General features: G+C 32.7%; 2 protein-coding genes across 11 annotated transcripts in view; both read right to left on the reverse strand.

Moving 5' to 3' along the window:
- The window catches only part of NEK10 (NIMA related kinase 10), a 163,793-nt gene extending 162,397 nt beyond the window's left edge, over nucleotides 1-1,396 (reverse strand). The window contains exon 1 of one of the 2 annotated variants that reach the window (XM_087712881.1): nucleotides 1,268-1,396. The gene's annotated coding sequence lies outside the window, so the exon portion shown is untranslated. Of the gene's footprint in view, nucleotides 1-1,042; nucleotides 1,157-1,267 lie in introns of those variants that run through there. The other variant, XM_087712882.1, reaches the window with a different exon arrangement.
- Nucleotides 1,397-5,112: 3,716 nt separating this feature from the next.
- The window catches only part of SLC4A7 (solute carrier family 4 member 7), a 142,106-nt gene continuing 130,159 nt past the window's right edge, over nucleotides 5,113-17,059 (reverse strand). For all 9 annotated transcript variants that reach the window (XM_087712885.1, XM_014057075.2, XM_087712883.1 and 6 more), the window contains 7 exons: nucleotides 15,631-15,882; nucleotides 15,060-15,128; nucleotides 14,225-14,398; nucleotides 13,924-14,055; nucleotides 12,650-12,750; nucleotides 10,696-10,803; nucleotides 5,113-8,883 (listed from right to left, as the gene is read on the reverse strand). In XM_087712885.1, coding sequence (XP_087569011.1) covers nucleotides 8,802-8,883; nucleotides 10,696-10,803; nucleotides 12,650-12,750; nucleotides 13,924-14,055; nucleotides 14,225-14,398; nucleotides 15,060-15,128; nucleotides 15,631-15,882 — 918 coding nt within the window. In that variant the 3' untranslated portion in view covers nucleotides 5,113-8,801. The remainder of the gene's footprint in view (nucleotides 8,884-10,695; nucleotides 10,804-12,649; nucleotides 12,751-13,923; nucleotides 14,056-14,224; nucleotides 14,399-15,059; nucleotides 15,129-15,630; nucleotides 15,883-17,059) is intronic.

Below are 17,059 nucleotides of genomic sequence, written 5' to 3' on the forward strand. Positions count from 1 at the left end.
AGTTCCCCCTCACTCTGTAAATAAGGAAGTGATAATTTAAATGTGCAAGTCCCAAAACGTTTATACACCTTAATATAAAAATGTATTTTTGAATGATAAACAGAAAAATGATAGTATATATTCACACATATAGAGTTCTAAAGTAATACTTTATTGCTCTAATTGCATTTTTTCATCCATAACCATTCATGCATTTAAATCAGACATTCCCCAGGGACAGAGAACTCTCAATGTCAAGCTTGACTTCTGATGGTTGTATCCATCTAGTTTTCTTAGCAGTGTTATGGAAGAGAAATATTATTGTCTTCCATTATATTTGACTTCCTGTATAACAGTCTTGGTTTTCTCAAGGCATTCACCACCTGTTTGGCATTTGTTTAGTTGATCCTGTTTAGCTCCTGAAATTAGTCCAAGTCAATTACTGATATGGTGTATATACTTATAGAAATAGATGAGGTATTGTAGACTGCACTGTAAGGTAGGTGACATCCAGCAAACGAACAAATACTGAATTGCCTTTGCGTTGCTGACTTCTGAAATAACTAGATCCAGCTTTCTAGCAACACATTGCATCCCCATCTTATTTGTAAAAACAATACAGGCAGAACACAAATAAATATATTTTATAGTACTTATAAAAGTACTATAAAAGTACTATAAATGTATGTATACTACATACGGTTAACTGGTTATCTTAAGTTTTCTCAAATCTACCCTATAGGTATCCTATAAAGAAATAGGTGAGAAATCTTTAAAGAATGGAGCTCGCTCCCCCCCCCATTTTTTTAATACAAATCTTGATAAGAAGAAATGGTAGATTGTACTTCTTACGTATTAAATTGAAGCCCTCATTTATATACACAGTATAAGTTTATCTTTCTTAACCTGAGCCCATCTGCATTATAACAACGGAGGAGGCAATGTGCCTTGTTTACTTGGCCGAATGGGTTCCACGGAACTTTATTATAGCTCAGTTAAGTCAGCTCTTCTTTAAAGATGCCTCAACGCTTTCCTGGTTTTCAGTAAAAGAAAAGCCACATACTCTGTCCATGCATATCCACATTGGTCTCACACGCGCCGATGCTAAACCTCAGGCCGTAAAAGGATTTTGAAGAACGGCCAGCGTTGCTTTCCACAATCTCCGTGCCTTTCCTTCTAATCGCAAAACAAGAGGCTGATCTCAAGGGGGGGGGGGGGCAGAGAGATCGAGCACGATATCTCCTCACGTCTCTCCTCCCAATTTTGGGGCCGCCATTCTATCACTCACCTGCTTGGAGTGTCAATGCTCACACCGTGGCAGACCTCTTGTTTACTATTTATTTTTGTAGAAATAATTAGACTAATGTTTGATTTTAAACACAGTAAAATGGTCCAGTCCGACGAGCGATCAAATCCGCAAACTCAGGAACCAATGAAAATACGCCTTTTCCTTAAAGGTCGCTTTTTAGAACCAATGATTAAGCTCCGTATAAAAGAGCCGAGAAGGTTCCGGGACAACGACTAACACTACCGTTGTTGTCATAGCAACAGAGAAGCCGCGCGGTTAGAATCCAAAAGAACGATTCTAGCACAGCGGCCCTTTGGTGTGCGTAAGAACGGTGACGTCAAACAAACCGCGAGTGAAGGGAAACTGTGAAAGGGAAGGTGATCATACTCTTCCTAAGCAGTAAAATTGGGTAATAAATCTATATCAGTGTTTTCAACCTTGGCAACTTTAAGCTAGGGAATTCTGAGAGTTAAGTCCACTCCACACATCTTAAGATTGCCAAGGTTGAAAAACACTAGTCTATATATTTTGTGTAATTGGGCAAGCCCAGGAAGTAGGTACACTCTCCAGCACCTACTTTATAAACGTATGGTGTGTCAAATTTTACAATTTCTATTTCCAAATATTAGGGGTGCTCAAAATCTGTGTCATGCCTTACGGATTGTAAAGATACTTTAGTTACTTTAATTTAATGTAGATGTACTTGGTAGGTAACTACATAATTACCATAATTTTTTGTTTGTTTGATCATAAGTATATTCCTTTACAAACTTAAACAATATTTTCCAGTCATGGATGCTTCTCTGAGAATTCTCCTTTTCCACTGTTCCTGGCATATATTTGCAATGTTTCTTTGACTTTGTCTGCATATCCTGTTTTAGGACATATTTCTGGCTTATCTACAGTACTCAGTTCCTGTTTGGTTAGAAAAAATCCACATCTGCTAAGAATGTTTCTGCTGAATTATTTCCCAAGCACTGTTGCCTTCACTGAAGATTCAGTGTAAAAACTATTAGACTCTTCTAATGTTAAATTTAATGCCATAACTTCTAGTATGTTTCTTTTTGAACCTTTAGATGATATTTGAAATCCTTCTCTGTTTGCTCCCATAGTCTTGTATGATGGAAGGTTTTTACAATCTCAATGATATTGTCACTGTTGCTCTGAGGAAGAACACACATGCACTCCCAAAGTGGAGATTTTTAATTACTGGTTTTTTAATTTACCCCCTAGTGGAGGTCAAATAATTAAAATTAAATAACATGAAGTAATTAAAATTATTCATGGAGACCTTGAGTTCTAGTTCCGCCTTAGGAATTAAGCAAGCTGGATGAACTTGGGCCAGTCACTCTCTTCAGCCTCAGGAAATAAGCAATGATAAACGGCTTCAAAAATCCTGCCAAGAAAACTATAGGTGGTCCTTCAAGCAGTTACTAGGAATCAAAACTGACTTGAAGGCATACACACAAAAAGCTACTCTGAAAACTTTTGCTTTGAAAGGCACCATATGGAGTTTTTTAAATTAAAATTGGACAGACTATAGGCTTAGAGCTTATCATAAATTTTTCCTAAATGCCTAAAAATATGAAGTCTTTATCGGTATTCCACTCTCTCATCCACATATTGACAATTTTGAGTTTTGTTTATGTATCGCCAGACCAGCTCTTTAATCAAATAGCATTTTAGATAGAATTGTTAATCTCTTGTCAAACAGTTCATTTCTTCCTGTTATTTATGCTGAGAAGTACCATCATTTATTTCTCTTCAGTACTAAATAGCAGGTAATGCATGTGTGAACATTTATTATATTACACAAGTAAATCACCATATGTTTTATAGGGGTCATGTTCTTTTTTCTATTACCAGTACAAGTAAACATAAACTTCACCTCTAGGAATCCCTATCAACATATTTGAAGGAGAGCATTAGTTCTTTCTAGGAATCTATTCCTTTGTAGGATGAGTCTCTATTCCAGGAATATGATTGTAGAAATGATGGTCTTTTGCTATTTTTTTTCCACAAAAAATTATCCATCAATCTCATTTACCAGGGTTTTCAGAAATTAAGTTTCTCCCTTCAAGCTAGAGGACTGGGCAAACTTCTCAACAAAGCACAAGATAATTCACACTTTCTGTATAGTATGCATTTGCAAGCTAATAGCTGCCAATCATTCAAATCGTTTTTTCTACTACCAGTCCCACTTATTATTTTTGTGACTCTGTTAATGTAATGGAACACATTCATTCCAGATTAGTGTTACTAATGAAACATTACTAGGAACAATAGCCTATATAATTTCACTTTGCTAATCAATTTTTAATTGCAATTAGGCACTTTAAATGTAGTCTGTATTTGTCAACCACTTGTTCAGCAACTGTTCAAAGTTGTGATGACACTGAACAAATGGTAATTATAACCAGTCCTTGAAGTTCCAACCATTCTAGCACTGACATGGCATATGATTGCATTTTGGAAGCTTGACAGCTGGCTCACATTTATGAAGGTTACTTCAATGGTCACACAATTGCCATTTGCAACCTTCCCTGCCAGCTTCCCATAAGCAAAGTCAATAAGGAAGCCAGCAGGGAACATTGCAAGTCAATCCGGTAAGTTTTCCTGACTTTCTTTCACTTATGCCACACATTGTCCATCTCCCAGTCTTGTCCTGTTGCACCATCCATCTTCTGGTCTGCCATTCTGCCAAATGACTTTGCTTTTGGGAAGCTGGCAGGGAAGGTAGCAAATTGCAATTACATGACTGTGGGATACTGCAACTTTGTAAGTACAAGACAGTTGCCAAGTAACAAGATCATCATCATTTGAATGTGGGATGCTGTGGTGGCCAGAATTCCAAAGACTGACGATAATCATCATTTATTCAGCAACACTGTAGCTGAAAAAAATAACTTTAGCCAATTGAAGAGGGATATGAATTTCAGTGTTTGTCTTGCCAGCCTTATGGTGTAAGACAATGTTGGGAACACATTGTGGGATTTGAAATAAACCCCTTAAGTATTTAGATTGTATTCTCCATAAAAAGATAAATGGCTATATGACTCCAAGCAAAAATTAATATCCCAGATGTAATCCAAAATTCTTGTAGCAGGAATACATGTTTGACCATAGGCCAAAAATTAGCAAGCAGAACCCAGATATCTTTATTGATTTGAACTGTCAAAACTAAACCTAGTCCTTTGTGATTAATACTTTACGATCTATAAATAAAACTAAAGTCAAGATAGGGTCCAACAACTGAATAACAATAACTTAAGTTGTGAAACAAGACCTGCTATTTCTGAGCTTGCTTTGGGAGATCATTACATTAGCAGACTCATATTAATGGTCAGATCTTTCCTCAGAAACTTATTTTCTATTGATAAGGTTTTTTATTTGTTTCAGTCCTGGCTGGTCGGCTTCCTCCTCAGGTTGGCTGAAATATTGACCTAGCTACTGATTCCTAAACATTTGTTTCTCTTCAGTGCTTGGTCAAGCCTAGAATAAGAGAATTCTTTTTCAATTCTTTTCTGGTTTCCCAGAGGGCTGGTGTGGAAAGAAGAAACTAGTTTATAGTGATAAGTGGCAAGGAAACCCAATTGCTAGTTGTTGTTCACTCTCAGAATAATAGGCCCGGAGAGAAAAGGTGTAATATTGAAGGGTCCTCCCCTCCCCTCATTAGAAATATTAATCCTACATGTACAACGTCTATGGAGATTCTCAGTCAGAGCTGAAGAAGCTTCTTGGATGAAAGGTGAAACATCTTCAAAGAAAAACCAGAAAGTCCAGATGCCTCTTTAAAAAGCATCTTTGGTATAGGTAAAGTGTATATTAAAAAAGTAACTCGAGTCTTTAAAAGCATGACATTTTATTGCTTTTTTTCAACCTTTTCAAATATTACAAAAAATAGTCATTAAACAAATGATAAAACATTGGATTTTTTACCATTACATATACTGTAGAATTTTGTTGGCATTATATAAAAGAATAAAATATTATCTCTAAATTCACACAGTGTAACTTTGGATATAATTCTGTAAGAAAATGATGTATGATTAGAAAACCATTATATAAATTGGAATATACTGTGGAATTACACCTCAAATCAAAGTAGATGGTTTTGTTCAGGAAGCAACTCTGAACATTTGGAAGACACTTGCAAAACAAAGTATCAGTGACAAAAGGGAAGTTTTGAAAGGATGTATCTGCTAGCCAATAAACTGCATTTATAAAAACCTATCCTTTAAATAAGTTATTCTAAGATTGCAAAACAGTGACAATATATGCTAAATATGATTTTTTTAAAAATTTCACACCAATGATAACCATTTTCCTGTTCTTGATAAATTTTCTAAAAAGTAATTTAAAAATTCAAAATAGTAAAATCACAGGACAACATTTTGTATTAATACAAGTATCTATGGATATTACACACCTATTCATTCATGAAATTAAATGGTTCTTCATAATAATTGTGCTAAGTAATACATGGGATCTATATTAATCATTCTAACAACCATTACATTACTCACAAAAATATATCAAAAGAAAATAACATTCAATACGTTTTACTAATGGCCAACATGCACTATGTTGGGGACATAACACAATTCATTAACAAACTCTTTTAAGCAATGAAGACCCATGAATATTTGTGATGCACCACAGTTATTTAACATTACAATTATAGTTGGAATTTTTACCAAACAACATTGTTTATAAGACTACCATACACAGAAATAAATTTAATTAAAGTAAAAGAGGAAAAATATCATATTGAATGCTAAGTAATGTACATGCTTTGAACACCATCTTACATAGTTTATTGATTGCCTTGAAAAACTGAATAATTTGTTTTTAGTATAGTTAATGTGAAATATGGAAATTATGCATGTATATATGTATATAAGTGTATATGGGTTCATGAGTTCCCACAGAATCATGAAAAAAAGTATCTGTGTTCTGTTTATGACATTAAACAACTTTAAACAAAATGTTTTAATTAATTAAAATTCATATATTCTGGACTGAAAATGTGTTGCTTTAAAGAACAGAAAAAGTACATTTTCTCGAATTGCTTTGCAGTTATTGCCACTAAATCTGTCTGTATCTAGAAAACAGTCACTTAATGGAACTAGTATTCTCATAGTGGGAATATATTGGCTATAATTAGATTTCACTCTCGGGTGAATTATTAATCTGTAATGTTACTCATTTATAGCTTTTACGGCAATATTTATACATACAATAAGGTATGTCTTTTATGGTTTGGCTTTACTACTATAATTTTATTTATGGAAAAAGAAATAGTATTTTTACAACATACAATGAACAGAACATTATAAATTAGCCCTGGAGTTTTAAACATTTGGACATCTGCTATAAAAAAAATAAAATGTGTAATAATGAATTAATAAGCAGTATTTAAGCAAATAATGTAAACTACACTGCAAGTCATGTTATCTCTGTCATTAGGAATTATTTTACATAATTAGCAAATAAATAATGAGTTTCAATAATTTTCAGATATTTATTTAAATTAACTTATTAACCCTTTGGCATTGAACAGCATTATTGAATGTCAGGCATTTGAAAATAAAGGGTTAAAAGTCAAACAATCTAGTTAAGTCTTTGTAAATTTCTACACATGGCTCTGAACACAAATATTTATAATAACAAAAGACAAGCATAATTAATTTGGAAGCTGTCAATTCTAATGAACATGATTCACTTGCCTACACTAAATAACAAATTTGAAATGTAATTTCAAAGATACAGAAATATTTATGAGATACAAACAAATATGATTTTTAAATAAAGAAAAGTGCGTATTTTTAAAAAAACCTAAGGCACAAGTTGTGCAAGCACTCGGGAATGAAAATATTATCCTGTTTCCAATATGTCATATCAAAACCAAATATATTAATATTAATTTGATCATTTTTAGGCATCAGATTTTCATTTTAACATACTTGGGTACAAATTTCATTTTTTTCTTTCTTTGCTCCACTTTACATTTGAGCATTTTTGAGAATGATTGGGCCCTTTTTGACAACTATTAATTTTATTTGAAATTTAATAAAATCCACAAATTGATTTAACTATATTCAAGAATTTGCTTTTACCAGAATTCTAGACATTGTCAAATGAAACTACAAATCTTGCATCCTTTACTTGCTTCCAAAAAATTTAAGTTCAACAATATTGGGATGCTTACACATTGCAATGCCTTTTCTACATTGTAAGATTTTTTTAAAAAAATATTTGGTGCACTGTAAACCAGAGAATCTTTTGAGTTTGAAATTAAGTTATGTGTATTTTCTGTTACAGTTTTCACATAGCCATATTAAAATAGATGTTTACATTAAAATGTTTCTCTTCAGTACTGATCTAAAAAACTTAACATTTTAGAGAATCTTATTATATGTCTTATTATAAAATTGGTAAACTATTTAAGCACAATCAAACCTTACACATTTCATATATGGTGTGCTGAAATCTATAATGAGAGAACAAAAACACAGGGCTTAAACATTAAACAGATAAAACTCAGCTGCACCCAGCATTTTATATAAATGGTTTATTGATCTAAGACAAATATGCTTTGGAAAACATTTTTTAAAATTTACCATAATTTTAAAGCAATTCTGGTTTTATTTCCTTGAACTGAATGTTAAAATGATGGATTCAAGAACTTACATAAATTTATTTTCAATGTCAAGTAGCAATAAAGTTTATGTAAAAGAAATCAATTCTTAATGTAAATCCAAATGTTCTGATACATTACTACTAGAAAATTTACATTTATTTGATATAAATTTCTTCCCTCTCCTACAGTTACCAATCATCAAACTCTCCCAGCTCTCTGGAGTATATTTCTAGGATGCCCTAGAGAAAATTAAAACTTAATTTACAAAAAGAAAACCATAATCATGTTTTTGAAAGGCAGTCTAAATAAATGCCAATCTAGACTTCTATATTTAAAAAACTGCTTTATTCTTTCAGTATAATCTGCTCTTGTGGTTTGTGAATTAAAAAATAAATCTGACAAGTTGACATATAAGACTTATTTTTTTAAAAAAAATGCAATACAATGGTGTTTAACAGTACAACAGAAAATAATTCATATACAAATGCAATCCATAAAATAATATGAAATAAAGGCTGAAATACTGCAATTCACTAAATTGCATATGTATGATTTGTTCTTATAAACTGGCATAATATTTGCAAAAACCCAACTAGTAAATGCCTGATAACAGGACATTTGTATTTAAAATTATATAAAAATATCACATACAATGCAAACCAATAATTTATAGTTAAAAATGATCTTTGACTTACTGATAACTAAAAAAGAAATTACTTTTCCTATTTAAAAATTGAAACAAACATTCCATTAAAATAAATATTTCCACAGTGATAGACATTTCTTGCTGGAAAATCTCACTGTTGTTCACAGAAGTACCTAGTACTTAAAAGAAGCTGTAAAGTCACCCTCTTTCAATATATCCTATAAAATAATATCAGTGTTTTACCTCTATAATGAGGTTTCAGCATCTACATACTTTAGTTCAGATGTTTTCTCAATGTCTATTTTCACACATGACTCATTTTCAGGGCTGTTAAGAAAAATTCACAGTTAAAAACACCAAGACAAGGGTATTAATAATACATATTGATATAAATTAGCATATTGCTAGGAGCATAAAGCAAGATTTAACCTATGAAAACCTTTTTAATTAAAAAAGTTATACATTCTAATAATACAACCTTATAAGTATCTTCTTTAAAGGTTAGCAAGTTCAGTAGAACATTCTTTTAGATAAATGAATATGGTTTAATAATTAAGAAGTCACAATGATTCCTACTTTGTGTATCAGATATTTAGAAATGTAAAATAAATTATTTTTGTGTTATAATCCAGTATAGCCATTAGAATATAAAGCTCTTTGAATTATCAGAATTCAATGAAATTTGAATGGATGGATGGACAGATTGTAGATAACAGACAGATAAGACAGACAGATATATAGGGCTGCACTGCAAATACCCAGTAGCAAGTGATAAATTTATGAGTAATTCAGAAGCATGGATTGTTATAATGTCTGAACTCAAGACTTTGTAATTGTGTTGGCTATTATAGCCAAATTTGCAGGTCATTTGAAAAAATCAGCTAAAGTCACTATATACTGTACTACAGAGGGGAAATGAAATGATGAAGTTGAATAATGAGTGAATCAAACAATTGTTAAGATAAAGGAAGTGTTCATGTAATATGTCAACCCAGAAATACTATATATTTACAGTGAGTCTCAAATTCACCCACTCAAATGTGCAATACTAAAATTAGAATAATGAAACAAATTTAAATTCTATGAAAGAAAACTGGAATATTTTGTATCAAGAAAAAGCAATATACTAGAATCTTTTTTGCAACTCAAACAATGGCTACAAATAATATAACCAAAATTTGCCAGCCTATCCCAGAAATATGGCAGCACAATTTGCAAAACATGTGCTTTAAGGCAGGGCATTCTTCAGTCAGTGACATTGCCACATCAATCTCTCAAGCTCTATTTTTTTAAGGCTAAAAGAAAATTGTCACTGCGCACAAACAGCATTGTCCACCATTATTTTATGTAATTTGGAGCAGAGTTCTTAATGTATAGTCAAAGCAACTATGTTATTCTCAAGCAAAGAGTTTATATTAGTCCAAATGGTTATTTTATTTCAGCAATATATTATTCATTTTCCAATATATTTATCATGCAACATAATGTGTTATCATTTGAGAACATTCTAGAGCACATTACCTGTCCCATTCAAAGCACTATAGTAAAAATGTATCCATTTTGTTAATAAGGATATTTGATTTTCAGTTTTGCTTATTTGTGGTAAAATTATCCTCTTTTTGTTATAACCATCATTCTAAACAGCTGCTTAACATAAGTTGTTTGGTATATGTTTAGGGCAGTGATTGCAAACTCATGTCATGCATGTGAAAGGTGAAACACTACAATGTTTTGGATGACATACCAGCATTCACCTGACAACAACTATTCTTAAAAGCATGCCTCATTCTTACACTAGGGTGGGTGAGCAAGAATGAGGTGTGCTTGGGGAACAGGATGCTTTTTTAAGTGGCAGCAGGGCATTAGGGCTGAAATTGAGGTTTGGGACTCTACTTCAGGCCCATCCTTGGCACCACTGCTTAGCCTATATGGAGGAGGGAAGATACGTAATTGTTTCTCTTTTGGGGTGGAGATGTGTGTGACATGCCAGAAAAGTCAAGTTAAGCATTTTCTGAATATTTGACACACCAAGCCCAAAAGGTTCACCAACATTAGTTTGGTATATAAATTAACAACCAGCTCCGTTTCCATTCTAAACATGTAAAGCAAAAACAAAATCATAAAGCATGATTAATCTACCTCAAGTTAGATCTTGTTACTTTGGCATTCTCTGTGTTCATGGAAAGAGCCTTCCACTGTGCAGTTTTGGCCATTTCATCTGATATGTTTACCACAGAGGGGTCAATGCTGGGTAATAAACACACACTGATTAGTTTTACATGCCTTGCTAAACCATTAATGAGGTGTCATACTCTACCATTTTAAGCCTTGATTATGTTTTTTGCATGGGTACTAGAAAATATTGCAATATTTCATTTTAACACTAAGAATCTCAATGCTAAAAATAATTCACATCCCAGTTCAATATTAGTTCTAAATTAGTCTATGAAAATAGGTAATTTCTAATAGTCTGAACCACATTATAATAGAAGATAGGAAAAGCTTTTTGAAAGAATCACTTTTACCTATTTTCTCTACCATGTATCTTTTCCTGGAATTATCATAGACTATATACCAGCAATCATTTTCCTCTGTGGGCATCAGGCTCCATGTAATAATAAATTAAATGAGTATATTTTTACTCTGCTTCAAAGCAAAGAATAGAAAGGTAAACTGGACATTAAGAAAGGGAAGCATTTTTACTACTCTGCCCTCTGATAAATCAGTATTTTGTAACCTGCCATGCTAATGATGGCAGCCTTTCAGAGAATAGGCACAACTCCAAGGTATCCATTTTGTAGATATATTCACAATATAATACTTCATCGAATGGAATTGGTGTTATTGCTTTAGGAAAATTAAGAAAAACATTGTTATAAAACTAACTTAACTATATGATTAATGATATTAGCAGAGATACTTCATAAAGTAAGTTTCTTAAGTGTGTTATTTCATCCCATCTTATTTTCAACTGATAGTATAACTGGACAGATGTTCCTGAATTGATTAAGGAACTTTATGAGCTTTAGTATTCCAGAAAAAATCAAGTGAAATCATGTGCAGTTAATGCACAATACCATTTTAACAGCTTCTGTTAAGAAAGGATAGAAAACTGGCAATAAGCAGTTCACAATACATATTTTTATTAACTTGAAGGAAAATATCCATAGTTATAACTGTTTTCAGCAGAAAGTCAAAGCAAGAATAAGCATTATAGCTTCCAGACTAACCACAGTTACTCACTTGGTATTAATTTTTCATGAAGAAATAGTCATACTTAAAAAAAATTATTTCAGTCTAAAAATGCTAAAACAATATTGAATCCAAGTGGTAGCAGATCATATAAGGAATAGTAATTTAAAAAATGGTAAACAGATGTTTATTTGGGGAATAATAACATTTCTAATTTGATAATACAGCATTCTCCAACCATTTCGTCTGTACAGACCAGCAAGTGTGAGAAGGGATGGTTCTGTGTGAGTGGTGGGCAAGAGTACATGTACAGCTCCATTACCACAAGTGGCGGAAACAACTGCCCGCTCTCATGCAAATAGAGTGTAGGCGCATGCACTCGCCCACTGCTCATGCAAATGGAGTGCAACACACATTTGCTCACTGCTTATGCAAATGGGGATGCAAGTGCACGCTCACCCATCACTTCTGAGGCCCAGTTCCAAACAATTCAAGTTCAGGTAGTGGGCCATGGTCTGGGGTTTGGGGACCCCTGTTATAGCACACAACCAATGTTATTTACACATGTAAAAATAATGTCCAGGCTTTCTCTAAATGATAAAAGTCTCAGTTTAATATCTTCAGTGTCTTCCACATTAACTATGCACAATAACAGATAAGACAGAACTAAAGAAAGTTCTTCATATAGATACAATTGACTGGTATGGAGTCATCTGATCTGTTCAAAATATTCATTAAATAAATACCATGTAGTGCAATATGGTGATACATGCAGCTACTTTATAGTTTTTGGTCCTCTTTCACACCATAGTTAATTCTAGATTATACAAAAATCCTTCAGAATTAAATTGAATAAGCTATTATATAAAATAAAATTTAAAATAATAGGTAAATACAACACCTGTATTTTAGAGCTTTCACAGGAATTTGTAATACTTCACTTCTTTCATATGGAAGGTGTACAGTTTCACTGTCCACTGCCTGAAACATTCGTTCCGCTTCCTGAAAGTTATATATAATCCAATACAGGTTTAACAAATTTTGAATAATAAGAGAAATGGAAAAATGAATTTTGTCAACATTGACCTAAAAACAGGCATTTTGGAAACTGCATAGTAACAGATTTCACCCAATATTTGGGGAATAAAGAATAAAGGGTTGTGAAGAATTCAGGCCAGAAAATTATACTCTAGTCTCCTCTTATGAAAACTCCTTCCTGTGCAAACTAACAAGAATTTGTATTATGGCACTCAAATTCAGGTCTACAATAGCCACCAAAAAAAGAATATATTTTTTTACCATTTGAATTTTTGCCAACAACCAAAGATGTGAAGAATTTTTCATTATGGACCATTTTAACTCAGAAATGGGTCATTCTGAGTACAGATTAAATTACTTAACTAATTAGGAAAAGGTCTAACCTTGAAATGGCCCTATTCTAAAATGTCCTAGTCACGCGGAATTGGCCCATTTTGAGGTCAGGCCATTTTAAAACAGTTCTAATACAATTACTTCACGACAAAATAGTTTATTGCTAGATTACTGTGTTATATGATGAGGTATTTCTAACTGTAAACCCCTTGTAATGGAAGATAATATAGTACACATTGTCTATGTACATCATTTCAAATCTATTGAACTTTTCTTTGACCCTTGTGTTATTTATACAAACACATTAAAATTTATGCCAGCCTAACAGTGACTTTACCGACAAAAAGTTGTACTATGTATCATTTAAAAATTTCTAATTTACAATATTAGTCATAGAGAAATTTTAGTACATTTCATTCCAAATATACTTATATTAGCTATTAGTTCACATTTGTTTATATCCTGACTACAACATATATTTTCTGAAATAATTTACTATGGCTTGTTTATTGTAAGATTATCCTGAAAACAATTAACCATCTATAAATACTTTTTTTAAATCTTTGAAAAGACTTCTTAATATTTGAAAAAGATCATTTACATGTGACACTTATACAATATCTATGTTTAGTGTATATTCTGTTTATGTTTGTGCTGTCATATTCCTATCAATCACATCTCATTTTGCATCTTTTTATAGAGCTTTAATGAGCCACTATATTTAGAGGAACTTGAATCAAATATCGGAAATGTTTTCCATTTCCCCACCAAACACTGCTTCGATATGAATACTATTTCACTTACTTCCTTTGCTTTTTTCTTTTTGTCATCTTCCTTTTTCTTCTTACTTTCTGGCATAAGGTCATCAAGCCAACTGAGCTCCCGTTTGGTGAAACACAAATCCATAAGTTTGCGAATAAAAACTAAAGCTAAAACCTTTAAAACAGTTTTAAATATAAATTACTAGCAAATCAAAATACTAATATATAGAATTAATATAAATTACAGTACACAGCATTAATTGCATAGATTTAATATTATCATTGAATTTCATATTTAGATATTTATAAATTGTGAATAACGTTGTAGTGAAACATTAGCTTACCATCATAGGAAAAACAACAGCAGCAGCTGATGCTTTAATTGCCCACAAAAGAATAAGACATGTAAGCTGAACCACTGTAAATACATGTACTTTCCATAATGGCACGTAACGGAGATAAATCAAATCAGGTTGATGTTTGGCAGGCATACCGAACAGTTTAATACGATCAAAAAACTGTAATGGAAAGAAAAATTATTAAACATATGTCTAAAAACAATTTTAGAAAACAAAATTATAAAAATAAGTGGATTACAAATTAGGCATGACACTTCTTTAGTGAAAATAATAATTGTACACTAGCTACTAAAAACTTTTAGAATTTAGAAATAAGTATGCAACCTGTACTTGTATGTACACACTCTGACTATATAGCTATTATTATTACATTTTTCCTGCCTTTTGTCTTCGCCTTGTCCCTCTCCCTCCCTCCCTCTCTTAAAGTGGCGAAGATACCCCATACTCCTGTTTTCTATTTTCCTCAAAATAGCAACCCTGTGACTTGGATTGGGCTAAGAGACTATGTCTCAACTGGCTTTTGTGCCTAAGTGAAGCTTACAACTTAATTTTCTGGTTTTAGGCCAGTACCTTCATCAATACCTCAAACGAGCTATTACAGCAATGATAAATTCAGAAACCTATCTTGTATAAGCCCATCTTATGTTCTTTAGAGCTCAGTATGTGACCTCCTGTCCTTTATACTTTCAAGAAAGTGCCAAAGGCACTCAAAAGTCATCATGTATGGGAGCAGAGTGAGACAGGAAAACCAAATACTGCATCTATGAGCATCTATGTTACTTTTTTCTACCGATGCAAGATGAGTAAAATAAAAACTTGCCTGAATGCCTTTTAGAGAGGATGCTCCCATATAAAGAAAAACACCATATAAAACTGGCATTGGAATAAACTGTAAAAAAAGAACAACAAAAACTCCAGCAAATCAAACTTTGAAAATCAACAGATCAATGAATATAAAAACATTAAGCACTTTTTGCAAAGATTTGACTATTTCATCAAAAAAATGTACAGATTTAACAAAATAAATATTTCAGTGTATTTTTGAAAAAAGAGCCCAATAGAACATAAGTGATTGGTAAGTATATGGTTAGGGGAAATGGTTCAGATATAAGACAATACTATTCATCTAGGCAGAGATGATATATAATAATGTCTAATTTGACTGTAGATTATGAAAATGAAAAATATAGTGAAGGACTTGATAGTAATAAGAGATTAATAATATGGATATGGGACTACCATTTTTAGTAGTATTAATGGATCTTGGGAAAATAAATATAAGGGAAAGGGGAGGGGAAGGGAAGGGAGAGAAGGGAAAGGAAGGGAAAGGGGAAAAACTGTTTTAATATACTAAACTTGTAATAGAATTTTTTTAAAAATCTGCTTCTTACCTTTAAAACAGAGGTCATAAACACTGATAGCCCCATCAGAACAAAAATCATTAATCCCGTCACTCTTTGTTCACGGATTCCAAGGAACTTTGGTTGTTCTCCTGGAGCTGAGCACTCAGATTCCACTTTTAAACTGTTCACATGACTTATTGAAAGGACAGTTGCAGCCACAAACCAAGGCAAGCCCATGATAGAGCATATACCTAACATAATGCCAACCATGAGCAGATCAAGATGATAACCACAACCTTTCTGTGGAATCAAACAAAAATGCTTCGTGCTAAAATGGTATCATAGTAAACAGATTATGTTCACAATATTTAGAATGTTTATATAAAGGTTTATTATAAAAATGGACCAAATTTAAAATTGTTTCACACTTCATGAGTCATTGAATATACCCAATAGAATACAATGCACTAAAATGGAAAAGAAGTGCAAGGTTTTAAATTACATTTGAGAGATACACTAAATACTACTCTACAAAATTACAAGGTTGGGATTTCTAGAACACATTGTAGTGGATAAGAATTTTTAGGATAAAAGTAAGATTTTAAAGCTTCAGTATTTGGGAAAAATTAAATTATTCATTGAATTGGCACAAAAAATGGAATGAAAATAGAATAGAATAGAATAGAATAGAATAGAATAGAATAGAGCACAGCACAGCACAGCACTTTAAAAAAAAGTAGTGTGATTAGGCACAGAAGAAATTTGTCTCAGGTGCAGAAGTGTACATGTAAACCAACAGAGTAATAATAATCATAATAATGATATCAATAAGGGCATAGTAGAGAAAATGAGAAGGATAATAATATTACAGCCATACAACATAGGTAAATATACCTAGACATAAGACAGTATTGGGAAGATTAGGTGTTTAGCAGAGTGATGACATGAGAGAAAAACTGTGTCTAGTTGTTTGACATGTAATGCACTATAGCGATTTTCTGAAGGGTTGAAACAGTTTAATTCAAGATGTGAGGGACCTGTACATAATTTCTCAATCTTCCTTCTGACTCATACAATATACAGATTTTTTAATGAAAGGCAGGCTGTTGTTTTTTCTATCTCCAATGGATAGTTTTAACTATAACACTGTTACATTGGGTAATGGAAAGGCACACTCAGGCTAAAGGCAACAACAGCTCTTTATTGTAAAAAACAAGTATGTACAATCCAGTGAAGGTTGAGTCTGACAGCAGCCCTTTTATAGGGAGCTGTCAGACCCTTCGACCAATGAGATTAAACCTCTGTTCCCGCCGCAACAGAGGACCTTGATGGAAACCATTATAACTGTAGCTAGTATCTAACACCCCTCCCTTCTTAGATGGAATCATCCTACTGGTAACGCAGTCATGCAGGTAGGTGGGTTTTTTGGTAGCTCTGCCAGACCTGCACAGTTCAGTCGGAGGGTGTTCTTCGGACA

Source organism: Thamnophis sirtalis, unplaced genomic scaffold (genome assembly GCF_051295495.1).
Source record: "Thamnophis sirtalis isolate CommonGarterSnake01/CBP01778 unplaced genomic scaffold, rThaSir2_p1.2 scaffold_4, whole genome shotgun sequence".
Taxonomy (NCBI): Eukaryota; Metazoa; Chordata; class Lepidosauria; order Squamata; family Natricidae; genus Thamnophis; species Thamnophis sirtalis.